Here is a 15,677-nt window from a genome sequence, read left to right as displayed (position 1 = left end):
ACATAGGTACTTTCTCTTTGGCTGCAAAATAACAGTACAAAACTTCTGATTGACTTTCAAGCTTTCATAAGTTGTGCTAGGAAGGAACTACAGAAGGTTATTTGAGCAGTGTGTGATTTGGAAGGCATGGATACCAAGCAGATTTCACCAGTACTTTCAGATCTCCTGTACTTATGTGGAAGCAGCTGTTTCAGAGTGGTTCCTGGCTAACCTTTGTTTTACTGTGGAGCAATTGTGTCATTTTTATTCCAATTCTGCCAGCATCGATCTTGCAGTCCGAGCTGTCATATTGGCCAGCGTCAGTGAGCACAGCACCTCGAGGGAAGCTGTGAGACAGGCATGGAGCAGGAGATGGTCTTAGGAGAGAAATCCAGTTGTCTTTGGCAAATTGGAGAGTTTTGTTGAAGATTTGCCATTTGTACTGAGAGAATTATCTGTCTCCTTTTTGTCAGTGCTAGATTTGGACCTGTGACTACAAGGTATTTGATTTCAAAAAGACCAGATAATGTGTTGGTAGAAATGAGGAAACTTGATCTGCTGCCATGGTATGTGTCCACAACCCATACATGAATCACAACATCTTAGATGATGAATTTGTCAAATTATGACAAGAAAACTTGTGGGAAGAGTAAGAACTTCTAGCTTACATATGAAAAATCAGATGCTGAATTTGAAGGTTTTATTTCTTTTTTTAATCTGAGTTCTCATTTATTTTTTTATTAATTTTGTATGATCATGGTTAACAAGCAAATGATACTGTTTGACCATGTGAGCTTAAATTAATGCTTCCTGATGAGAAGGTATTAAATGTGTGCTGCAGTTAAACTGGTGTACAGTAGATGCCAGTAGAGACCTGCGGAGTCAAAATAGAAATATGACTAGTGTTTCCATAGCAACAACTTCCTCCTGGCGGTCCTATTTATAGCAGTGCTGCAGTCCCAGCCTCAGTGCAGCTCTCGCAGGGACTCTCTAGGAAGGGTTAACCTTGTTAGAAAAAATGTAGGCATAGAGGCACACTGAAACTGGATGGGTTTGCTTTCTTGTGTTTTATTAAACAATGAGGTTACCGATTGTGTTTGTGTTCTTTATGTAGGTTTTGAAAAATCTTTGTTTCAAAATGGAGAGCCATTAAAGCTGTAAGCTGTGAGCAAATACTGCTCCTCCTTCCGTGTGTTTAAGAAGAAATGCAACCCAGTGGAATAGTGCTGGATGTACAGTGAAAATCAAAACACATCTGCTTTTTCAAGAGCCTTTTTTTGTCTCTCTACCCATAATTCCTTCTGAAATATGCATGCCTGGCAAGACTCAAAATGGATTTTGTTCAATTACATAATTTCGGATGAAAATGTAGGGGGGTTTTTAAGTGACAAAAGGGCTATCTGTATACTTTGTTTTACATCCCTCTCTCTCAAGGTTTATATAACAACTAGAAAAATACCACACGTATTGCCTAAGGCTTATAGCACAGACACTCTAGGTTTTTTTAGTATATATAGTGTAAAAAATTTGAGAGTCATTAAATGCTTAGAAACTTTTATTTTCAAATTCAAAATTAGACACTTAAATTCTTTTAATTTTGTGGAATGTGTTGGCTGTGTCTTTCAACTTAGAAACACTTTATTGGTCAGTAAGAGACCAGCAAAATTTGGCAAGATCCCCAAGCTCTTGAAAATGGAGGATCCTTCAGTAATACTTTGTTTCAAGTAATTGCTCATTCCTTTTTAATAAATAATAAATGCTGAAGTTGGATTTTCATCTTTCATTCTTGAAATAACTGATGCATAAAGGAGAAAATGTGTTTCATCAAGACATCAATTTTTAAAGCAAATAAACTTTCTTTAACCTCTAGGAAAAATAAGTTCTTTATTAGTAATTTATAAGGTGTAAGTTATTTTTTCCATTGATTATAAAAAATATGCAGAAAATGTTGCAGTATGTCTCTTTACTGCAGATAGAGGCCTGTGAAAAAAATATTTCAATTTAAAATAATGTTTCATATTTAAAAGATGATAGAAAATAATGTTTTGATTTAGAGAAATAGAACATGAAACCAGAAAAATACAGTTTCAAGATATTAAGGAATTAAAACCTAAATTTTATTTAGCTAGAGGTGATCTGAAGTTTGATTTGTATTGTAAACCCGTTTTTCTAGGTCCTGTCAAGGAATAGATTTAATTGTCTTAAAACTCTTGTTCTTGATTGCAAGATTCTCAGGGTTAACCTTCATTAAACACTAGAGAATGGTGTTATTTGTACAGTCCTGCTTTGCCTGAATATAGAAAAATGCACACATTATCCTTTAAAAATATTTCATCGATTTCCAAGTAAAGTTACAACACATGGTAACATGCTGTTACTCAACCATCTGGGTCCTTTGAGGAGATGAGTGTTCTCTCATTCTTAATCCTTCATTTTTAAGGCTGGACTGGTACAGGAGAGTTTCTTCTTAGAAATTGAGAAATATTGTTTTAGCAGAGATTACTAAAAATAAATTGTCCATGTAGCTACCCTGTAGATTCTCTTTCAGCAAGGAGCTGGAAGATCTGTGGCTGGGTTATAGTGCTGTGTGTTGTAACATGCCACAGGGCATCATCCCCTGGGAAATCTGCCCAACCAATAGGCTGGCCATCAGGAGAACGTAAATGGCTTTGTTGCCTTTATCAGCTTAGAGGACCACTGTGTTAGCATTTGTCCTTGGCTATCATCATGATGTTGCTTTTTATAAAATTGTAGGAGAGTTTTGCTGAAATACTATTTATCAAAATACCAGAATTTGCACATGCAATGTGCAAATTCAGAGTTAAATGTCTCAGTTTTATGTTACTTGTTGAATGTTACTGCTCTGAGTTTTTAATGTGTTTTAAAATTTTGCCAAAATGTGGTGGTAGGAAGATAGCAAAAATAAAATTTCTAAAGAAAATTAACATTTCAGTGTTGACTTTGGCTGCAGAAAATTGGAAGTCCGTTATCTTTTACAGAACAGGAATTTCAAATTCTTTCTTGCATTCTGTTCTTCCTATATAGCATATAATTTACTTGATGTAATCATTAATTGGAAGATCAGTGTTTCAATAAGATGAAAGATTAAGTAAATGGAAATAGGAAGTTCCACCTTTAAAAATAGTGGACTTCATTTGAAGACATTGAAAGCCATATGAGATGTGGGTCTGTATGGTAGTTTTTTATATTGTCATTGGTCAATGCCAATCAATGCCAAGAATTTCCAAGATTAGGAGAGTGTATTACTATCTGTGAAAATGTGACCAGCACTTTCTTTTCATATTTTAGGTGTACAGAAACTTCTGTAACTGTGTACACTGGCAGTAGTTCATAAAATTCAGGCAAATTTGGGCTTTCTCTTAGGATTTCTTCTAAGAATTTCCTTTTGGTAACACGTTTTTACTTAAACTACTTGCTTCTGTGATGTCAGAGTATGAGTATTTATGATTCTTATTTTTGACCCCTGCCTCAAGTGTCCAGTTTAGACATTTGGGTGCATTTAAGAGCTCTGAATTTTGGTGGGCAGAGTTGCTCTGTGGCATTTTCCACGTCTCTCCATGAACTTGACATGGTTGTCAGACTGTAACTTGTGTAATGTGAATTTTGTAAATTATTGTCTTTCAGATCAGGGAAACAAAATGGTTTAGTTGAAGACCTGTGTGAAAGATAAGACAACAGTAGTGTAATGGCTCAGAACCATGGGAGAGCAGAGAGACAAGATAAGCACACCATCACACCAGGTAGCATTGTTTACTGGAGAAAACAGCCAAGGTTAGAGAGAATAGGAGTCTCTTGGAAAGATTCTCTCAGTGCCCAGACACTTGCAGTGACGTACAGGGGGAGCACATCTGTACAATTCCAGAGAGGCTCTTCAGCTCCAGAAAGATCACCGTGCAGGGAATAAGCATCTTGATGTTGTCTTAAATATTTTTTATACTGTTGTGTGGGAAGTGCATGGCCTTACTCTGTGTTAAAGTGTTGGGTTATATATGGCATGTAATATATCCCCTCTGCCTATTTGTGACCCCTGGTAAGGCAAACAGATCCGCATGATCTTCACTACCTCTTGTTTCTGGCAGCAGAGCCTTGAACCAATGGGATGTTGTGGATGTCATAGTTGGTGTTGGAACAGAGCCGGTGACAGGCTGGAAGGCATGAGGTGGCATCCAGGGAAGGTTGCAGCAGCAGACCCTGATGGAAGAGCAGCCTGGGCACCGCTGCTGTAGCTGATGCTCACCCAAATTAGCAGATGACTGTGCAGAATGTAGGCATTTACACAGTTGTTCCAAATTTTGACCAGGGGCTGGAGAAAGAAGTTACGTTTTCCAGAGTATCTGGAGCCTGCAAGCACAGGGCATTCCTGGGCTTTGTGTAGAGTCTAGAAATGTAATGGGTTGTGTTGGCTGAGGCCAATCACAAGTGTAGCAGTGCCCATGAGGAAGAACGTAGCCAAATGTGTAAAATCTGTGTGTTGGCATTTTTATTGTTTTATCACTGTCATGGGCACTTTGTCAGCATGAGGGTTTTTTCTGAGGCACAGGGCTGTTATGAAATGGTTATATAATGTCCAAGGGTGGGTATCTGCTGACATTTGAAAACTATGCAGTGAGAAGTATGGTGGTGAAAAATGAGAGATATGTCTTTAACACGTGTTGACTGTAAGACAGGAGACAGATTGCGGAAAACATATTTCAATCTTTCTTAAGAATAGCCTAAAGTTTTAAGAAGCCACATTGTAGATGTGCAGAAATATGTGTTTCCATTTTCATAAAAACAAATACTTAGTGTTACCCATTGTAAGCGCGCAAAATTACATGATTTGCAATTATGTTAAATGCAGCTTTCAGTTTCTTTTCCTTATATTTTGTGCCACTAAAAGCTACACTTTCTAGACTTACTCCACAGTTGAAAATACTAAGATTTCTTGTGAAAGAATGAAATCTTATCAGCAAAAAGTTAAATATGTTTGGTTCATTCACAGAGTAAGTAGAACCCAGCTTGAAAAAGTACAATGCAGTTGTGTTTAAATGTGCAATACAATTCAACTTCTTCACTGATTTTATCCACTAAGGAGGAAAATACTACGTTTTATCTTCCTTCAGTAATAAAATAAGTTTGTTCAGTAGTGTTTGCCAGTAACTTCCTTGCTTAGGAAGTTGATTAGTTGAAAGCATGAGATTACTAATGATTAGATTCCATCGGGTAATGTTTGCTGTGATGATGTGGTACTCCATCTTAATAACAGGAGAGGAACTGCAGAATAGATACTTTTGGGTTTTTTCACGTGAGGTTGTGGTAAATTAAAAAAATACCTATCTACTTTCTAATCTTTACTTCTGAACAGGTTGTTTGTAGTACTCTTAATATAAAATTTATACTTAAGTATGACGTGTGATGCATTAAAAAGCTATGAGAACACATACTAGAGAAATTATTGCTTGTTTGTTTTTCAAAAAACAAAACACTTTTTAATTTACATGAAAAGAAACTTTTTGCTGTAAAAACCAGTACATTATAGAGCTTTCCTTAACAGGAAGTAGAAGAGAGTCGTGGTTAGCAAACACTGCAGGCAGGAAGCTCGACACATAGCTCTTAGTGGCGCTGGGTTGTCCAGCTCCCTTTAGATGTTTTCTCTTTTGCTTTTGTGAGAGTCACTGGTGTGTGTAGATGGCAGGACACAAGGAGGTCCCCTGTAGCCAGGACTCGGGGACGGCCACGGCGCTGCAGAGACTGGAAGGGTTTGCTAACCGCCTCTTCCATAGGCACTCCAAGAATGGTGCGCATGAGCAGAGAGCGGCTCTGGAAAATGAGAGCCAGCAGTGCTCTGAGTTCACTGTCCAGTGGGACACATCAAGTAAGTGTGGGGAGGGGTTTGTTTCTTTCATAGGTGTTTGCTCTTCAGTTTGCCTCCTGAATGAAGTGTGAACACTGATCCGCGATACGTTCTGGGGCGATTTTGTAATTCATTACCTAATGGTATTCATGGGAAGAAGAGCATATTGCATCAGGCAGGGGGAGATGGGGGCTGGTTCATGGACTGGTGGCTGGCAGAATTCATCCTGCGTTCCTTTTTCTTTCAAAGCACGGGTGACTTCTTTTGGCAAGCCCCCACCCCAGTTCTTGCTTCTAAATTACTTATTTCATTTTCAAATTAAATCAGTGAATTCAGCAGAAATAGAAGACTCTAACTAAAGACTAGAATGTTTAAACTTCAAAATAGGCAGACATTGCTGTGCAGATTATAATTCTAATTAAAGGGATTTTCATCATTCATAGTTTTATTTTAAGGGATATATACATCAGAAATGTTCTATATAGTGGTAAACAATATAAAATTGAGTTTGATTTTAACTATTACATATTAAATTAGTGTGGGAATGCTGATAAGCTTTAATTTCTTAATTAGTGAACAGTTTACAGTATTATTTGGATTAAAATTTTTCACAGTTGTATTTTGAGTAATAAAAGAGGTTTCAAAAAATCAGAATCTAAATAAATTGACATTTGATTTTCTTTGTAATTTTAAAGCTGTGTAGTATTTTGCAAAGCAATACTTGTCTCTGGTTAAATACTCATTTTAAAATGTTACAATATGGTAATTTATGATAATTTTGTTCCAAATTTCAGATTCATTGATGGATTTGAGATAGCACAATTATTTCAGTTGAAGATAGGCCATGTTGGAAATTCTTTGCATCACAATATTACCATGAAGAAAATCAGCATTTATACTTCTTATATAATATAAATTTAAATGAAATTTAAAATATTTTATGAGTAGGGAATAAATCTGTTCTCAGAGGATAAGCAGTAAACATGGAAACAAAAAGGTGTTAATGCAGTGATCTAAAATAGATTAAATCTAGGTCTCCCAGATGAGACAGGAAAGAATTGACTCATTTTGTTGGGAAGATAAATGATGAAAGTGCATAAATTCTGAGCTTTCACTTCTCCATAATGTTTTCAGCTTGGTAAAAATAGGCACATACTTGTGTTTATGTAGAAGCTCTTTTTTGTGTAAATAGCTGTTTGAAAAAAATAACACTGAAGCATTTTTTGTTTATATAACATGAAGGAAAAACATGGTAATGACCTACTGACACTCACAAACTGCGACCTGTGTGTGTACAAGTCTCTCCTTTCTCCCCCTCTTCATAAGGCAGGCTTCCTAGTGTGACATGTTTGATGAGGAAATGGACTGTCGTGTCTCTTGATAAACATGGGGAAAATGGCTGTTCTGTGAATGCTATTTTAAGTCGTAATTGAGCAGAGCAGTTGCATGCAGTTTTCTGAGCTGAAGTTGCTGAGCTGGTAACTGAATGATGGGTGACTATGTAGCTTTGGTTTTGGAATGAAATTCTGAATCTTTATCCTGAAATTCTACTTTCAATCTCTAGATTATTTTTTGTTAAATAATACCAATTACTGTAGGTACCCATGAACTAAGTCCACATTTAAAGGTTCTCATTTTGCTACCACTGTAGCCAGACTGATAGAGAAGAAAAGGAGAACAGTGGAGGAAGTATTTCTGTCTACTCCTGACTCCTAATTAGATCTTCAGAAAAATACACCATCTGTGAAAATAGTTTGTAAAACATGAAAGAGAAACAAGGTATTTGGGGTTTTTTGTTAATTTCGTTTTGGTTGGTTTGTTTGTTTGGGGGTCATTTTGTTTTGTTGTAGGGGGTTTTTATATCCAAGAGTGCAATGTTGTAGAATTGCCTAGAGTCACTGAATTCAGCTTGTAGATTAATTTCACAGAAAGTTTAATGACTAAGCAGTGTTTTAGAAACATGCTGGTGTTTGTCTTGGAAGGATATTTGAATATTCTCAACTATTCTGCCAATATCACTGCAACTTAGAAATGTTAGTGTAAAGTTTTAGGTGAAGCTACTTAGCAGACAGCATGAATTACTCTTGAAGTTCAAGGCAAAAACCACTCTAATTCCTGAAAAAAAATTGCAAAGTGATTTCTCAGAGTTTTTGTTGTTTTAGGCTTCAGGTAGAATCCATTTGAAAAGGAAGTGAATGTATTTATATCTTCTGTTGTAATGAAATACAATAGCAGGTCTGTTTCTTTTACAAGTGGTTTCTGCAGAAGCTCTGGGTTTGCTGAAGGGGAAGGAGCTGCTGCCTGTTTGGGTGGACTTTATGTTGTCAGTTGCTGTTGTCAGTGTTATGGTTTGAATAAATTACCATGTTGTCTATGGCCTTAGGGGATTTTCAGTGGTTGAATTTGATATTTAACATCTTTGCTTTGTTATTTTGATGTATAAAGCATACAGTTTCTCCAGCTTGCCTTGGATACTTGGTTGATGCATGAAATGAATGTGTTTTGCAATATGCTCAGAGTCCAGTAGGGCAGAGGTGAGTAAGGGCACCACAGGCCTCGAAATCTGTTTTAAAAAGCTGACTGAGCACACATATGATGGTACAGCCTGAACTGGCGACCAGGTCAGTTGTGCTGCAGCGCCCAAGGGTGAAAGGGACATGATGGGAGCCATCAGAACGATGCATTTCATTCTTTGTTTAGAAGTCTTGACTGTGACCACTTGCAACTATATGGAACCTACATTTTGATTTTTGCTTTTTCTTAGTTGCTTGTTGCTCTTTGAAAAATTGAAATGTGAAAGGAAAGGAGAATGAGGTTGCTTGGTTTTGAATGTAGAGGCAGTAAGATCAGTGTGTCTTATATTCTTGAACCAATAGAAGTGTTTTCCAAATCTGTGTAAGAATATCAACAACTTGGAGAGCTGAAATGGTCAAGAGAGTCACCACTAGTGCATCTGCCATCTTCATAGTCTCTAAATTGAAAGTGGATGGGTGATAAACAGTCAAAAGAATATAATTTGTTCTCTGATTCAAAATGATAGCAGTCTACTTCCAAATACAGTAGAATGATTTATAGAGATTTAGCTGAATAGTTACTTGTATATGTGTGTGTAGAGAGAGAAAAACGCATGTTAAATATGAAATAATGTACAGAGCATACTGTATGAATTGCTTAAAGCTTTAGAATAACTACTAGTTGGGTACAAGTCAACAGATAATTCTGGTCTAAGGTTGCCATGGAAACAACCAGTGCTTGATATAATTGAGAACATCTTAAACCCTCCTGGTGTTTGCATGCTTTTTTTCCCCTGCCATTTTGAGTTGCTTTAGACATGAATAGGTAGCATTGGTCAGAACAGTAGTAGTTAATGAGTAAAACCAAATACCTGTGTCCTGAATATTGATTTTGATATTCTACTGGTATCTTGTGCTTCGTAGTTTTTTGCATCACAAGGAGCTCATAAGGAAGAGCAGCTCTCTGGATTCTGTGTGCTCTCTTTCTGGTTAGTGTGTAAGTGTATTTAGAGATTGAAGCACTGATTTGGTAGAGATTAACATATTTCATCAACTGTTGGATTAATATTTGGAGCAATATGTTTCTGAAAACTAGCTCTTCAGCATGAATGGTAAGTCTTTTCTATTCCCTTTTGACACATTTTTTGTTTCGTCTTCACAATCAGGGAAAATCTACCAGGTTTCCCTTTCTTGTCTGCAGAGCTGCATCGACTGCTGATTTCTTTGTTTTTGTAATCGACTCACTGTGGGTTTCTATGTAAAATTATTAGTCTTAAAGATTTGCAGTTTTTTATTAAACAGTTTGCTTTGCATGACTGGTATTTAGTGTTTTAAATTTTATTTTAAAGCTTTCTTTTAGAAATATCTGATTTGGTCAATTTTGTAATTGAATATATACATGTCTGTTCACTTAATTTTCTGTGTCACTCATAATACATTATTTTCTGTGAATTGATACAAATCAGAGAGACCTTCTGAAATTATTGTAATCATTACCTGAAAAATCTAATCAGGCTTTTGTATTTCATCTGAACCAGCTTATTCTGCTATTATTTTTAGTCTTCTAAATGCTGGGATGGCAGAATAGTTGAGGTCATTCATGGAAGTAAGGGAGGGGAGTCTTATTTGAAATGAGATACTGTAATAGATCTAGTAAACTTATCAGGCAGGTATTTGCTTTCCAAAACCACTGTGACTAGTTATAATAAGGTACCTTGAATATAATGGAGTTATGAAGTGCTATAGTCTTACTTGTAATATTATTGAATGTTGTTTTTTACAATATATAGACTGTAAATTTGTTTTCTTAGAAAAATATATCCTTTGAAAATTGTTTTAAAAAAGACCAAATATGCTAGTTTCCGAAGTGATGCCTTTTTGTTTCAAACAGATAGTCTGGAGCTTTGGAAAATGGCTTGAGACAGAGATTTTTTGAAAAGAAAGAGCAGTTAATCATGTATGTGGGGTGTTTGTGTGCATGTGTGTCTGTGTGGTTTTGCTTAATACTACAAATTTAAAGGACCATTTTTACAAAGATTTTACTTGTGTACATGGCAGGGAGGAGTTATCCCACTGCCTTATCTAATACCAGCTTATCTATACTTATCTCATACAAATGTGTTGAGGTCATCTTCCCCAGAATGGAAAGTGTGGCTGTCATTTCCTTGGTGTACAAAGTACGAATGTCAAAACCGATGCAGTTATTAGGGCAGTGTTTCAGTACTTTGTACCTACAGGATGGAGATTTGTGGTGCAGCATCGTTCATGGCTGTTGAAATAAACCCAAATGCAGACTGTCCCTGGAAGTGGTGTCCCAGCCCCTGGTGTGTGCTCCCCACATCCCTGCAGGGATGCTGGCAGGTGGGAGCACAGCATGGACCTGGTGTGGCCACAGGCCCAGGGCCGGCCTGCATTTGCCCGGCAGGGACACGATGGCGTCCCGGCATCCCCGCCACACCTGCCCAGCTCAGCGACAGCCTCTGCATTTCCTCCCTGTCACACAGCCGCCTCCTCTGCTGGAGAGGTCTCTCCTGGGGTCAGAAAGTCTCCACTTTTCAGCAGCTGTTACCAAGCTGGCTTTTCCATCACATTTTCCTCTGTTTCTCTCACAGTTAGGTCATAGCCTCCACAGGAATTGAGATTTGTGGAAATCAGCTCTGTGAATTCTGAGTTTTGGGTTTTTGTTTGGATATTCTCGTATGGTTTATGAGTCATAAAGCAATAAATTTCATACAAGCTAGGTGAGAAAGAGGTTGTAGTTGTTTGTAGCCTCAACAATTATGTTGGTTTTTTGTTTGTTTAGTGGTGTGGGTTTTTTGCGGGGGGGGTGGTTCTTTTTAGGGTTGGGGATTTTTTCCTTCCCCTGGGGGTTAATTCTGCAATTTGCATCTGTAGATTTTATTCATCTTGACATGCAGGCTCCCAGTTCCATTAAAACAGAAATAAATAGCAACAACTTTTAACAGGTGTTGATTCCCAATCAAAAATACCTATAAATTAGTCTAATTTTGACAAGGAAAAGGTAACTATCTCCTGCTCCATCAAGATTAAGTCTTTGCTGTAAACATTTCCCCATTTAAACCACTTATGCTTTTCAATGCATTTTTGTGGCTGGCTTCACTGCAGCAGTGTTACATTACACCCTGTCAGCAGATAAAATCAGATGCTTTCCTTGTGAAAGATAGCCAGGATGCAAATGAAACCTTGATGAAAAAATTATGTATTTTCTTAAATTGCAAGTACACGTGGCTAAATTTTTTCTCATTTTATTTCTTCCTTTTTTTCCCTCCCCAAAAACGGTTATATGCTTAGATTTTTTTTTTCTAGAAAGACTCAAAGGAAAAGCTGTTTTTTTATTTCTTTGAAGCTGGACTCTTGTTTTGAACAGATAAAACTGTACGGTCAAGTAACTAATAGCCCCAGCTCCCAGGGGTGAAAGGTATAGTCTGTTAAATCTTCTGTTTCACTAAGAATGGGCTTAATATTCTGAAGTGTCACTAATTACATGATTGGGCTACTACTTTCCAATACTGCAGATAGAGGTAATTGGTGATACAGACATTTGCACTCAAAAGACAGTTACCAGATGTGTGTGCAGACAGGTGGAGCAATACATGGAAAGGGCGTGAGCCACGCTGATGGACTCTGCTGAAATATTGTCCAGTGTGTGCACACTAGAGCATAGGCATGTGGAAGGAGTGAAGGGTGAAGCGAGGTAGTATAAATATATTGGTTATGTGCACTGAGAACATTTCTAACAGTGAGGGACAATAAGCAGCAACTGATTATTTTCCCACTGCTCAAAAGATTTAAAAAAAATGGAAGGATGCCATGGAATTTCCGGGTGCCAGAGCCATATATCTTCCTATGTGTGTCTCATGGGAGAAATGCTTTCTTCTTTTCAAAAATTCCCTACTGTTACCCATTAGCCTCTGACAGCAAACTATGGCAATTTCTTGGGTGTTAACTTGGGTTCATATTTTATTCTAGTTCTTGTACAAAATATTTGAAAAAGACAAGACAAAAGCTTCTGCATTTACATAATTCATAAAATACATCCACAAACTGAACAGTCCCTCACAGTGCTTGGTTTGGGGTAGAAGCAAAAAATGAGATTAACAGAATTAAGATTTATTCCAAAGGAAAGGGTATTTGGTATGTTGTAATTTTGAACTCTGACTTATTCTAGTTGCCATTACATTACTTACGTATATTTTTTTATCAGAAAGATTTGGGTTTTGCCCTTCGTTTTAGTTAACATCTCAAATTGTTTATATATTTGTTGCTGGTTACTCTGAGAGTTTCCTGCTGTTGTAGGGCAAAGTTCACAGAAGTTTCCCAGCTTTAATTGTGGAGGTTCTTATAGGTAGTTTTGTAACTTGCACAATGTTTTTGGTGTTTTTCTTTATTCATCTTTAGCTGCTGACAGATGCCCCAGTCCATTAGGAATTAATGTGTTTTAATTTCTTCAGCTTTTTTTTCAGGTTTTGCAGTTCAGTTCTATCCAAGTTTTTGCATGCCTTTATGCCAAATTAGTGCTGAATTTACCCAGTTTCTCTCTAAAATATCATTCTTTATCAGAATGGATAATAAACATTCTTACCTACTTTTTGCTTGCCTTAATCCTGAGACAAACAAAAACTTGTTATTCACCCAGTGTGTTGAATTGTGAAATGTGTTTATTTACATAAGACTTCCTTATTCAGGAAGCCAGTCTCTGCTATTTAAGGGTATAAATGAACTTCTCCTGCTTGGCTGGTGACTGCAGGCAGCCCTTTCCTGTAAATATTGAAAGCATGTTCTGCAGGAGATATGTCAGTGCAGCAATGTGTCAGAAGCTCTGATCTTGTGAGGAGATGAAGAACTATTTTGCTGATTTATCCTGACAGCTGTGAAGATGTCTTGCTGATCCCGAAGTATCTATATGAGAATTTTTGTGGAGTTTTAATAAAGCAACGGCTGGAACAAGATAGCTTACGGGAAGTGAGCTTAGACATGAGTGCACATAGACCAAGATCAGTGCATCTACTATTATTTTTGTGCCTTGTATTAAATACTTGAAAAAAAGAAAAAGCAGCAAAGTAGTTTCTCTTCTCAAGTAACTTTTTAAATTGCATCCATACAGTGAACAGCCCCTGAAGTTGTTTAGTTTAGAGCATAAGGAAGAAGTTAGTTTAGTAAAACTTCTGAAGTTTACTTTTAAAAGGAAGGGGTATTTGTGCATGAGTGTGTGTGGTACTATTCCCTGCTTGCAGGGAATTCATTAGCCAGTGTGCAAATAAGATGAACTACCTGCAGATTTATGCTTACTGTTGCTAATAATCTAGCCATAAAGCCCGGTCTCAGGGGTAGCTGAATGGCAGTATGTTATCCTTTGTAGTCACTGAACTTCCACAAAGAGGAACTGTGGGACAGTGATATGGAGAGGGAGGTGGGTACTGACCAGTTGGCCAGAATCTTAATGGTGCAGAGAGTTTAACTAGAGGGAATCTGCAGCAGGTGCTGAAAACATTTTTCTTGTAAGTGGTTTTGACTGTAAGAGGAAAATCTGATTAATTTGTGTTTTTGTATTAATTACTAGAATTTGCTAAAAACCTTTGCTCAAAAATGTGATACATTTACAAAATACTTTATAGTAGTGCCCTAGAAGATGTTGTTCTTGGAACTCATTCTTAAACTGTATTATTTTTTTTTTTCTTACCACATGGTAACCATGGAAATATATGCACTGCAGGAACAAAAGATGTTTGAATTTTGACAATTGTCACATAGTTTTCAGCTTTCTTTGTTGTATTGTTAATACCTGTTATATTTCACACAAGTGGAAGGTGGTCTTTTACACTACAGGTCCTGTGGTAGTTGTAACATTTTAGATTATTTGCTGGATAAAGTTCAGCCACAACTACAGAGGACACTGCACAGCTGCAGCTTAATTCCTAATTGCTTACAAAGTACCTCAGTGTATGACAATTGAATATATTACATGTTAAGATTCCTCACATAGATTTTCTTCTGTATGATCAAAATTTTTAAGTGGGGAGTGTAATGTACTGCATTTGAAAGTAATTGTATTAAACACATAATTCATTAATAATGTGTTTTCAATTATTGTATTGAATAATTCCATTATCTTAATGGAAACAGTCACTTAAAATTAGAATTATTTCTCAGAAGCCTTTTCTGCAGTCCAGTGTGGTGTGTTCATGGTCCAGTCATGCTAGCACCAGCTGATACCCTTTCAGAAAAAGAGCAGTTCTGTCCCCCATATTTGCCTGTTTCCACCCCACTTGTCCCTTCCCTCACCTCAGGAGAAGCATTCATGAGAAGAAGAGAAGAGGGAGCTGCTTCTCTGCTCATTCCCTGCCTTCTGCCCATTACTTTTTAGTCTGGGCTGGTTCCCTGACCTGGCTTGGCAGTCAGACACGAGAATGCTTTTGCCCTTTCAAGGAAAGTCACTAGAGAAATGCGGGATTGGGTGACTGTGGGAGAACAGGACTGATGTGGGGTTTTTTTCAGCCCATACTGAATACTGAACTGTAGCCTAACAAACCAAACTGCTTTTTCTTGGACTTTAAAGCCTCAAATCGCATGGATTGTTGCAAGAGAGGAAGCAGATTTACAAATGTGTCATCTCCTTCAATTAATGCTTCAAGGGCAGGAAGAAGGTATGAGTGAGACTCCTTTCATTAAGCCAAAGCCTAGTTTTAATATATTCCAGAACTAATTGAATGCTAGTTCTAACTGATCCATTTAGAGAATTGAAACAAAACCCCAACTCTAATCAGCAAAAGCTTGCTAATAGCCCTTTAATTTAAAAGGAAAACTTGGGTAATAAAGAGGGGTGGCAGCCTGAAGGACCAAAATACCTGAAGGTGGGGTGGAACAGCTCTCAGCCTCCAGGAATCTGCAGGAGGCTTTGTCACATCCTAGACCTGGATGCTCAGATGAATATATTCTGCTTGTCAGCATTGAGGAAGTCTTGCATATTATTATTACTTTAGGATTTGAGTAATAGATCCTAGGTTGGATCATAAGTTTTGGTTGGCTGCTGTGGCGCTTTTGGCATTTATCTTCTGTTAAGAGAGAATTTACTTATTAAAGTATGTGTTTGTAAATTTTGATGAATTCTGGGTCTGGATTCTCTTTTAGATTAAGAAAGCAGAGTTTTATCTCATATGTATATTTTTTTTGTGGAAAATAATTCAACTGGGACGTGGATGCATGTACAACTCCGCTGAGTAGTGCTAGTACAAGATTTGATAGTGTTTGTGACTGAAAAACGAATGCTTTGTATAACGACTTTATTGATTTACATTATACATTTGGGTGGG

The 15,677-nt window shown here is 37.2% G+C and overlaps 1 protein-coding gene across 8 annotated transcripts in view; it reads left to right on the top strand.

The window, feature by feature from the left end:
• The window catches only part of PRKACB (protein kinase cAMP-activated catalytic subunit beta), an 82,691-nt gene that overhangs the window by 43,955 nt on the left and 23,059 nt on the right, over positions 1-15,677 (top strand). Inside the window, exons 1-3 of one of the 8 annotated variants that reach the window (XM_068199935.1) lie at positions 4,127-4,264; positions 5,763-5,854; positions 14,924-15,011. The exons of 2 other annotated variants lie outside the window; for them this stretch is intronic. In XM_068199935.1, the coding sequence (XP_068056036.1) occupies positions 5,774-5,854; positions 14,924-15,011 (169 nt within the window). In that variant the 5' untranslated portion in view covers positions 4,127-4,264; positions 5,763-5,773. Of the gene's footprint in view, positions 1-4,126; positions 4,265-4,612; positions 4,635-5,652; positions 5,855-9,146; positions 9,459-14,923; positions 15,012-15,677 lie in introns of those variants that run through there. 5 more of the 8 variants (XM_068199937.1, XM_068199936.1, XM_068199940.1 and 2 more) reach the window with 5 other exon arrangements.

Source organism: Anomalospiza imberbis, chromosome 9, assembly GCF_031753505.1.
Source record: "Anomalospiza imberbis isolate Cuckoo-Finch-1a 21T00152 chromosome 9, ASM3175350v1, whole genome shotgun sequence".
NCBI lineage: Eukaryota > Metazoa > Chordata > Aves > Passeriformes > Viduidae > Anomalospiza > Anomalospiza imberbis.
This window is presented reverse-complemented; position numbering and strand designations above follow the sequence as displayed.